At 43.8% G+C, this 11655-nt stretch overlaps 1 protein-coding gene across 1 annotated transcript in view; it reads right to left on the reverse strand.

Annotated features, from left to right (window-relative positions):
• The window catches only part of LOC311243154 (oxysterol-binding protein-related protein 11-like), a 35757-nt gene extending 24399 nt beyond the window's left edge, over positions 1-11358 (reverse strand). Inside the window, exons 1-6 of the mRNA XM_084332268.1 lie at positions 10981-11358; positions 10236-10304; positions 9658-9833; positions 7541-7620; positions 4842-5036; positions 3185-3383 (exon numbers count right to left, since the gene is read on the reverse strand). Coding sequence (XP_084188394.1) covers positions 3185-3383; positions 4842-5036; positions 7541-7620; positions 9658-9833; positions 10236-10304; positions 10981-11114 — 853 coding nt within the window. The 5' untranslated portion in view covers positions 11115-11358. The remainder of the gene's footprint in view (positions 1-3184; positions 3384-4841; positions 5037-7540; positions 7621-9657; positions 9834-10235; positions 10305-10980) is intronic.
• Between the last annotated feature and the right edge of the window lie 297 nt (positions 11359-11655).

The following is an 11655-nucleotide window of genomic DNA, read 5'->3' on the forward strand; positions in this document are numbered from 1 at the left end:
GTTTTCACCAGCTCTGGTTACGGGTGGAGACGGGTGGCAAGAGTAGGTACGGTTGCCCATCAATAATGCAGGATAATTCCACCGTCCAGCCAGAGCAGACGGCCCGTCTCGACTGGGTAGATACAGACCTACAGGTGCAAACCTATGATTTGCAGGGAAGGACTTGTACAGGCTTAACCCACGCAGACACCACATGGTTCACATCTGCCACGTGTAGCCTGTTCAGTGGTTTCGCGCCAACGAGGATCATCTTTTATAATGGATTAAGTTGTGGTTCATCATTTAATTCAATCCCACTAAACTTTTAACTAGTTTAAGCATTAAGCTTAAACCTGTTGCTCCAAAGCTTTCAACCCCAATTTAAACTTTGACGACCGATTAACTTTAAACTGATAGTTGAGGCGGTTTAACGTTTGGCTGCATTTCTTATACAAGATGGATAGAGGAAAATGAGAGCTCCTCTGAGAAAGATGAGCACAATATAGTTTTACGAAGACAATGGCGATGAGAATTTGATCTTCTCTGCCAAGCCATCAATAGACAGTAAGTAACATTAGCTAGCTAGCCAACACCAGGCAGCAGAGCAATGTACAGCATGCCGTATACGTATCGTATACAGTAACGGTTACGGTTGGCTAGTTAGCTAGGTCAGACAAACTGTAACAAAGTAGCTTTTTTTATTTTATTTTATGGCTTTTTTGTTTGTTTGGCCTAAACACCCAACATAACAAGGTTGTTTATGTTAAGAATATACTATTATCTTGATTTAAACCATGGCTTAATATTGCTGTAATCATTAAACTAAGATTTACTGAACAAGGTTTCAATTTGAAAACATAGCTCCGGGTTCATTCTAAATCTGGATTTACACATTTTAAAAACAAGTTTAACTACAACTAATTTTAGTTGGTGCGACCCACCCAGAGACCCTCTGTCTGGGCTTCCATTTGGGATGTCCCGATTGCTCACTTTGAGTAATTGGATCAAAGAAAGATGACTTTCTTTTGCTTGTCTTAAACCAACAATGTGTCTTTTTAAATGTATTTTATTTTTTATTAATTAATCAAGTTCTGGAGTGTGTACGGAGTGAGGGATGAGTTCTGGAGTGTGTACGGAGTGAGGGATGAGTTCTGGAGTGTGTACAGAGTGAGGGATGAGTTCTAGAGTGTGTACGGAGTGAGGGATGAGTTCTGGAGTGTGTACAGAGTGAAGGATGAGTTCTGGAGTGTGTACAGAGTGAGGGATGAGTTCTAGAGTGTGTACAGAGTGAGGGATGAGTTCTGGAGTGTGTACGGAGTGAGGGATGAGTTCTGGAGTGTGTACAGAGTGAGGGATGAGTTCTGGAGTGTGTACAGAGTGAGGGATGAGTTCTAGAGTGTGTACGGAGTGAGGGATGAGTTCTGGAGTGTGTACGGAGTGAGGGATGAGTTCTGGAGTGTGTACGGAGTGAGGGATGAGTTCCAATTTTTAATAGTCATGCCAGTCACCACATTCGATTTTCATGTCAGTCAAAAAATATATATATAATTATTATTATTATTTCTTTTTTTTAAGTGAAGCAAACCATTCTTATTTAATACATTTTTATATTTAGAGGCAGCCTAATTTTCATAGCCTAATTGATCTAAAAGATGCACATGCTACTGTTTCTTGTTTTGTTTATTAAAACTGGTTGATAGGGCAACACAATGCTGTTATTTATAGGCTACGATGGTGAATGGTGTCATTTTGATTTATTGTCGGTCAGCTGAGCCGATCGACGTTCTGAAGGATTATCTGAAGTGCCTATTTATGTGCAATACCCTTTGATTTTAATGATCCATCTATTAAAAAGAATAACCGAATTTAACTGAAACTGAACATTTTAAACTGAATTTAAACTGAAAACGGAAAATAACAATTTTGTGTTATTCGGTCTTAAGAATAGTAGACTATTTGAAAATGATTTTGGTCAGTCATGCACATCCCTATAGTACGGAGCGAAGTCAGACCAGCGGAACTTTGACACACGGCTAGCCCTCAGATCCTCAGCTGCTCCAGCCTCTAAACCAGGGGTGGGCAATTATTTTTCCCGGGGGGCCGAATGAGCAACTGAAAATATGTTGGGGGGCCGGGCCAAAATTCCAAACTCAATTATGCATAATATACATTTTATTTCTATACAAAAAGCAGTAAATGGCATTGTTTTGACCCCTGGTAAGAGTGTATGTTATTATTTGGCAATTAAAAGGTGAGGTTATAGCTTTCAAAAATATCATTTATTCAAATAGAATTTATTTCCAAAATGATAAACAAAATGTGAAACATTAATAACAAAGGGAATTTTGAGTTTCATATACTATTGAAACAAGGATTTTCTTAGCTTTCTAAAGACATCACATCATCTTATAGCAAAAATAAACAAGACATGTCACTGAACTGTGTAAAGAAAAGTGTCCCAGTTTTGTAGCCTTTTTTACTTTACATGCCTATATTAAACATTTTATGTTTTCAGAACTGTGCAAAAAAAAGAAAAAAAAATATCAAGTGTCCCATTTCACTTGTTATATTTCCACATTTTAGTGTTCTTCAGTTCTTTTTTTTCATTCAGTGTGAGAAATCCAGTCTCTGTTGAGCTTTAACAAGTCCATCAAAGTCAGGTTGCATGTCTGAGGTGGAGATGCGAAGCACAGCTGCCAGATGTTCATCAGTGAGAGAGGATCTGTACCTGGACTTGGTAAACGTCATGACTGAGAATGTCTGTTCACATATGTAGGTGGATCCAAAGAGAACCAACATCTTCTGAGCATGTCTCCTAAGCGTATACTGTGCGTGTGAACGTTGACATGAAAAAAAAAAAGTTAAAAAAAAAAAAAAAGAAAAAAAAAAAAAAAAATTTATTATCATGTAATCTTTCGCGGGCCGGTCAGAATCATCCCGCGGGCCGGATCTGGCCCGCGGGCCGTACAATGCCCAGGTCTGCTCTAAACGGTCTGGTGAGACACAACACTAAGCGGAGTCATCATCATCATCATCATCATCATCATCATCACTTTACAAACCAGTGTCATAGCAACAGGCAACCAACCATACAACAACAACCAAGCCCGGATACGCATCCCCCTCCCCCATATCTCTCTCTCACACACACACACACACACACACACTACACACACTACACACACACACTACACCTTCCTCTTACCTCCCAGGGCGCTCGCCTGCCGGGCCACCTGCTGCAGGTGCAGGATGTGCAGGCAGTCGTGGAGGCAGTTCATGGTGGCCATGGAGGTGGCCTTGAGCATCAGCAGGTCCTGGTCCAGCGGGGAGAGGCCCGCCGCCGGGGGCAGGCCCTCGATGGTCTGGATCAGGTCCCGGTGCTGGCCCTGGGCCTGGCTCATCATCTGGAGGAGGGACGACACACAAAAGGAAGGAGGTGGTGGCGTGTGAGAGGTGATGTGCAAAATAAATCAGCGTTTTTTTTGAGTGAAGTGCCCCTTTAACATTAGTATCTGGAATACTGTGTATGCACACTGTGTAGTTCTAAACAGGAGGTCCGCTTTTGGTCAGGCAGCCTTTTCCGTGAGAGCAGCCCGCACCTGGAACAGTCTGCAAACACGGCTCAGGGAGTATGAAAGAAATACATAAATCAAACTTAAAATCTTGGTTGAGAGATGGTCAAGTGTGCGACCATTTTCACTGAGGGGTTGTAATGTACTTGAATGTATTTAATCAGCAACCTACTGATTCCTACTGTGTTTTAATAATTGTACTGTGCTTTAATTATTGTAGTGCTCATGACACCTGCCCCAGAGACTACGGTTGAAAATGAGCCAATCTGGCTAAACTGGCATATTTACAGTAATGTTCCTTTTAATATGCACAGTCTCTGTATTTTAAACCAATAAATACAAATACAAAATACACATTCAGCGAGAATCAAACCCTTAAGTCCAGGAGTAGTAGTAGTCGCATCTTCTGCCTGTTGAACTAAACATATCACTTTATATATAATGGGTGATGAGCAACTGATCAACTGGGTTACTGTGGCTTCCTGGTGTTGACAGAATAGCAGACAATGGCGCCCTCTTGTGGGACACCCAGGAGAGAGAAGGAATCAATGGAAAAGAAAATAGAAACGTGGGTAAAATGGTAAAAGGTGTAAAGGTACACGTATCCGTACCGAACCATTTCAGTGTACCGTACCGTACCGAATGGCTGTGTACCGAACAAATACAACGGTTAACCACTAACGACCGCCCACCGGGGGCTGTTTTTTTTCACAATCTAATATAATTATTTACAATAATCTTTACAAGTCGATTATTAATTTCAATATAGAATATTCGTTGACAGCCCTAAAAGTACAATTAGTTAGTGCACTGCACACTACATCACCCCTGAGTGGACCAAACTTTCCCCCACTGTACCGAAAACCCATCCGAACCGTGACTTCAAAACCGAGGTACGTACCGAACCGTGGTTGTGAACCGTTACACCGCTAAAAATGTAATATAGCGTTTTTCCATCCAAAGCGCTTTACAACTTGTGCCTCACATTCACTCACACACAAGAGGGCGGAGGGCGACCATGCAAGGTGCCAACCTGCACATCGGGAGCAGTTAGGGGTTAAGCGTCTTGCTCAAGCACACTTCGACACGCTGGCGGAAGGAGCCGGAATTTAAATCAGGGAACCTTCCGGGGAACCAGACGACCGCTCCTGAGCCACTGTCGCCCCCACAGACTAGAAACATTAATAAACGAATCGCTAACGTTTAGTATACGTTAATATATTACTTATGGCTAATAACATAACATACAATATGTACACTTTTTAATTTCGAGTGAGATGGGGTGGTCACCTCTCTGGCGTCCAGCAGGTAGTCAGGCAGCAGGGACCTCTTGCTGGAGTAGAGCGAAGAGCCCTTGTGGAGCTGGGACATGCTGAAGAAGGAGGCGGCGTTGTTGTTGTTGCTGGGCCGGCGCTGGGAGGTGGGGGAGCTGGCGCTGCCCTGCGACGCCATGGAGTAGCTCCTCGACTTGGGAGGCGGGTTGTTCTGCACAAAACAAAGAGTTTGCTTTTAGACACGCGCCCGTGTTGGATGTTGGGGACAATGCCAGGGTGAACTTTCTCCCAATATTCAAATCCAGGGCTTTCACTAAACAATGGTATAGGGGATGCAGCGCCACCATGGGTTTAAAAAATAAAAATACATTTATAATAATATATATATATATATTGCAGTAAAATCTTGCGGTCTTCTGTTCCACTGTGTGTGTGTGCATGCTTCGTGCGTTTTTGTGTTCAACGTTAAACTATTGTGCAACCTTAAATAAGTAACTTATTTGGAACATACCCTTGTGTTTGCCATTTCATTGACATTATGTTTTTAAGTTACAGGGGAAAAATGGCTTTCTTTATTGCACAGACCACCCCCTAGTTGCGGCTCAGCACTATCTTGTTTGAAGAACCCGGGGAAAGCACTGAAATCTGATATCTGTGACATGTCTGAAATTAACTTGCTTTTCATACGAGATTTCATGTTAGATCTCTCCAGTGGAGAAGAAAATGTATCCCATCAATGATTTTTGCCCAATCACCCCAAATGAATGGCCTACATCTATACTGTACAGTAAAAGTATGGAATAGATTAGTAACAATCAGTATTGACCCCAACTCAAACCCGACCCGCTTTTCTTCATCCTCCAATGAAAACTGAAAGAAGCAACTGTTGTGATTGGAGGATGAATGAAAAGAGGGCAGGGTTTAAGATAAGTCAATTGGAGGTGAAAGAGTGGCATCAGCGTATTTCCTAGTTTTGTTCCTTCATAATAAACTCAAATCAAATTTATTTGTAAGGCCCGACAACACACGTTAATGTCCCCATGGGCCGTACACGTCTTCTTTAAACAAGTCAAGAAGAAACATCACAATAATTCAAGAACAAAACAAGGACACCATAAGGTCCAATTTTATTATTTTTTTAATAAATGCAAAATAAATAAATGCAACACTCCCAGACATACCCCACGCGAAGTTAAGGACAAACTTACTAAAATCTAGCAATAGGAAAAGATGCACCACAGGCAATGTGGAGGAGAGAAACCTTAGAAGGGCCATTCAAGGGGGGATATCCCTTCTTAGATGTCGGTGATAGTAGTGTTGCTATAAAACAGGTAAACCGTTGGTAAGCATGCACTCATGTGTGTAGTGAAACACAGATGAGTGCATGCGATAGCAACTGAACATTTTGAAAACATCTTCAACCTTCCTTTTAGACGCTAACAATTGCCAGCCACTACTTTCCAGGAAGTCTTAAAGCTCCACACAGTGTTTTAGAATTTACAGGTATGTGTTAACGGCCCGGGATATTGTTGTGGACCGCAAAACAATCCCTCGACCCGAGAGACGATCAATATGGAGATCAATACTGGTAATAACTTGCATTAAGACAGTCACCCCAGAGAGAGGAGTTCATGTCAACATGAATATTTCAGTGTCCAAACAGAGATATTGCTGCTGCTGACTCAGGTCAACGGCACATTGAGCCTGAGGGGAGGAAGTACGACGAGAGGAAACAGGAACGCAGGCAGCAGCTCTGGCATCCTCTGTAACCAACCCCCAGCGGGACGTCCCAACGTCCTGGAACTGTCCCGATTACAGTTATATATTCACCTCAGCGCTGTAGGGGACATTACTAGTATACTGGTTTGAAAACTCAGCCCTGTAGGGGACAACATTACTAGTATACTGGTTTGAAGACTCAGCGCTGTAGGGGACATTACTAGTATACTGGTTTGAAGACTCTCTGCCCTGTAGGGGACAACATTACTAGTATACCGTACTAGTATTATTTGATGCCTATTCTTATGTCTGCACATTCTACGTTGCACTACTTTTATTGTCTTTTATACCTATTCTTATGTCTGCATTTTATACATTGTTTTTATTCTGTCGACTCCACTGTATGCTGATTTTATGCCTATGTTCACTTTGTGCTACTTGCTGTGGGGCACTTTGGGCTGCGGTCCATGTGTGAAGGCTGCTATAATATAGATAAGAGTTGTTATTATTTATTATTATAAAAAAATGTATGCCTTGAAATGTCTCGACGACATTTAAAATGAGGGTGACCTCAATTGTCATTTTTATTTATTTTTTTAACTTTGACCATTCCGCTGGCTCTTTTTTGCGTTTATCGCATTTACTCTGGTCAAGAATGACCGACAGAAACAGGCTGAATGGGGGTACAGATGGGGGGGAAGACACTCTGGGAAAGGCACGGCTGCAGTCCGGGATTCGAACTCGCTAAACCCCAGATCCGTGACGAGCACGGTTGTCCCCGGCGCCGAAATAGCGCTCAAGGTACGCGGTGAGCTACTGGAGCTCCCCAGACCTCAATTGTCCTTTGAGAATACATAAAGGTTTGAATGAAAATGAAGTCGAGTATCCCTGGGCTAAGACTCACACACCCTGCATACGCACTGTAGTGTATGCACGTGTGTGTGTGTGTGCGCGTGTGCGTATGCAGCGTATGCAAGTGACCTAGCTCTCCCCTACCTTGCCCATGGCATCCGTGTGGTGCTGAGTACAGATCTGCAGTCTGCTCACCCAGTGCTGCCTCTCCTTGGCGTCCGTGGCTGAGACACACAGAACCAAAAGACAAAAAAAAAACACAACAACCAAAAATCTAATTATAGTTCAGCCAAGCGAATATTTCTGGGAATTGACTGCCGTGTGCGCTACCCCCCCCCCCCCCCCCCCTGCAGAAGATAATGGACAACATCATCCAGATCGATATTCCCCTGATGGATAATGATACCGCTGGCCACGGGCACCAGCAGGAGGCAAGCACTAGCGATGGTGAAGGAGCCACCGGTTTGATGATTGTGAATGGGGACCGAGCGCAGGGGCTGGGCAATATGGATTCAGTTAATATGACTCTCTTCATGAGGATTTTTTATTCATATATTTCAGGATATCTGCTCAAGTATGCAAAATATTAAAGGAGCACGACAACATTTGGGGAAATTAGCTTACAGTCTTCTCCAGTTTCCTCTCTGTGCGTTCAGTAGAAAGCTATCTGGCTGCATGTTAGCCTAGCTTAGCACAATGAATGGAAGCGGACAGTGATGGGTAGCCTAGGCATTGTCCAACTAAACACCTCTCCCGAAGGCTACTCCTCACTGTCTGCTTCTATTCATACAGAGAGGAAACTGGTATCCATCTTCTCGTCTCTCTCTGGAGAAGACGATAAGCTAATTTCCCAAAATGTTGGCGTGTTCCTTTAACTGTTATGTGTGAACTATTACCGTACTACTTACTTTGCAGCCCGGACCCCCCCCCCCCCCCCCCCCCCCCGTTTCTTTCCTATACACTATATTAAAAAATTTAAATGTACATGATCGGTATACATTATGCTTCATCATGCGTGAAGGAAAGGGGGGGGGGTCGTTTATAATTCCTTGATCGTCAGTAACGGCTTTATTTACTATGGGTTGATAAATTGATCAGATGGTTTGCAGTGAAATGAATAAACAATCGGGCTGAAAGTAACGTTAGTGTCCTCTTACCGTTCGCCGATGAGACTGGAGGAGAAAGATCCCAATTATTTGACGCCGATCTCCTACATCCATTTCCGGTTTGTATGGCGCAATAAACGCCGAAATCATATCGATTATTAAGTTTAGAAAGCGATCCAAACACTCTATAGTGTTTGGCTGGAGTCCCGTAACAAGATGTGACTGCCGGAGGGATTTCCTCGACGCACCGATCGGCACTTCCGGTTTTGGCGAGAGTGTAACTCGCCCGACCATCCACCCTGGCGGCGGTATTGAGGCGTTGCAATCTCATACAGGGTCCCGCTGGAGTCCGGAGGTTGGCTGGATGAATTATGAATGCCATGGCAAAAAAATGAAATATTGATCGCAAAAACGATTTACGCCGTTGTTGGCGTTCAATGCATGGCGGGCAATAACGACTTACGCCGTTTTTGGCGACCAATGTGTTAAGACTTTGAGGCCTAAAATTCTGATTATTACATGCATGACTTTTTAAGACCCCGTGGGAACCCTGGATATAAAGGGTTTCCTTTTACGGCAGTTACAACCACAATGACATTTTGCAAGCAACTACCCATTGTGTTGCATCCCAGTATTTTAGCTAATAGACTATTTATAACCACACAGCACATGCATATAAAGGATATGATCACGAAGCTTCCCAGTGTAGGAGAGCCGACTCTACCAAAAACAGTCTAGTAGCGTGGCTGCATTCAATTCATTTCCAATGAGCGTATGCAGTACCTTGCGGGTACCTCGTGGCTGCATTATGCTCCTCTACCATCGGAAATTAATTGAATGCAGCCGTGCTGCTAAACTTGGCCATTATTCAAACTGACAAACTGAAGCCGACTCTACTCTCTAGATCAGTGACGACCAGGAACACGTGACAAACTGAAGCTGACTCTAGATCAGTGACCAGGAACACCCGTCTTAATAATGACCTCATTCAAACTGACAGATTGAAGCCGACTCTAGCTCAGTGATGAGGAATACGTTGTCTTAATAATGACCTCATTAAAACTGACTGACTCTAGATCAGTACTCTTTACTTTGAGCACCTTTGTGGATATGTACCCTGGTGTGTGTGTCCACTTGGGACAGTAAGGCACTAACCCCTGAGCTTGTACTGCTCCCCGCTGATGGCGTTGACAGTGAAGGTGTGCGAGTCTTCATCGCTGGGAGAGATGACCGCCCCTGCCAGGGGGAGCGTCCCACGTGGCTTCTGTGGTCGAGACTGCTCGTTGACAAAGTACTCCAGGAGACCCGCCTCATTGTTCAAGACGAAGAATCTACACATAAAAGAGGGGGGTGGGTGGAAGAATTATAGTTTGGATAAGGATTTGAAACTGGGACCATATGATCCACACTAACCAGCTGAGCTAAAGGGTCAAACCCCTTAGCAGGTGCTGGTTGACTATGACCGACTCCCGAGTAGTTTACAGTCATCCTCCCCCATGAGACCATGAGCAGTGCGTCCTCGCGTGAGATCCCACCCCCATTGATACGTAAACCTGGATACAGATTCACAGGGCAGCGAGATCCCACCAATGTAACCTAGTGGATTTTAATCTAGGACCATAGGAATCCACAAGCGGTCGCACTAACCAGCTGAGCTAAAGGGTCCATTAGCAGGTGCTGGTTGTACTGGGTCTTGGTGGAGAGAGCCATCCACGCCAGGGCCTGCTACTCACCTGTATTGCCACCCTGTGACCAGGTTTGTGTACTTCATCAAGTAGCCATCGATGTTCTCCATGTGGTCGCTGTATTGAGAAGAAGGGATCAAAAGAACGAGATCGAACTTATTTGATCATTGCCAATAATGTCATGAAAAAAAAACATTCTCGTGAACACAACCTAGTTCAAGTCAATCAAGCAGTCGCTCAACATTAGAAAGTAACTTGTGGGGCACAAAGAGAATTCACACAAGCCAAGGAAGCTGTTGGTAAATATCTAACTTTAGCTAGATACATTGATTGATTGATTGATTGAAAACTTTATTAACAGATTGCAGAATGGGTACAGTACAGCTCAATACATACAATTGTTAAGGGGATGCAGACCAGAGAAAGACTTTCGTCTTGTTTACATCAGGGCCCCCCATTTTCAATTCATCATAACATATATGACACACACAACATACAGATACAGTACAGTTTTCAATTAAAAGATGAGTTTTTTTTTAATCTAACTTTAGCTAGATACATTGATTGAAAACTTTATTAACAGATTGCATAATGGGTACAATACAGTACAGCTCAATACATACAATTGTTAAGGGGATGCAGACCAGAGAAAGAGTTTCGTCTCGTTTACATCAGAGTCCCCCATTTTCAATTCATCATAACATACAGATACAGTACAGTTTTCAAGCAACACACTCTATTGTGGTGACATTAGCAGGCAGAGGGACAGCTATTATAGCTAGTAGCCACCTACCTGTACTGCCAGCTCTTGGCGCTTGCCCTCCCCGAGCTAGGGGTCCTGCTCTGGGTAAACAAGACATCTAACTTGCCCTCGCTGTCAGGGATTCGTAAAGAAGCCGCGGTTTCTCCTCCTTGCATAGTCATCATGCCAAGTGCAGCAGCCAGCTAGCAGGACGATCTGGACGTCAAGCTAACGCTCCACTAGCAGCAACCACTGATCTGATTAGCTAAACGAGCTCTCTTTACACATGAAGGACCATTTGAGCATGGCTTTTCCCGAGATATACAGCTCACTCCTCACGAACACCGGCTCGCTAGGAAACCAACTAACGTCAATTGATCATTATTAACCATTATTTGATCTTCGAATTGCGACTTAGCTACCGGCGGCTACCCGCGGCTCAGCGTAGTGTTTACTGCTCCGCCAGGAGGAGAATCAATCACGTGATTCGTTCACGCACAAGAAAAGTACTTCCGCGTTGTCAAAACTTGGGTGCGCGCGTTGTGTAACCCTCTCGCGGTCCGGAGTGGCGGGGTTCAGCATAGATATATATATTATATCTATGGGGTTCAGCATGTGACGCGATGGGGCTTCCTGGGAAGGAGGCGCGCCTGGCTCGCGCCGTGAAACAAACAAACTACACACCCTGAGTCCAAGTAGTTAACCGACACCGTGCGATTATTAGTA

This window comes from Notolepis coatsorum (assembly GCF_963971535.1).
Source record: "Notolepis coatsorum genome assembly, chromosome: 1".
NCBI classification, from domain to species: Eukaryota; Metazoa; Chordata; class Actinopteri; order Aulopiformes; family Paralepididae; genus Notolepis; species Notolepis coatsorum.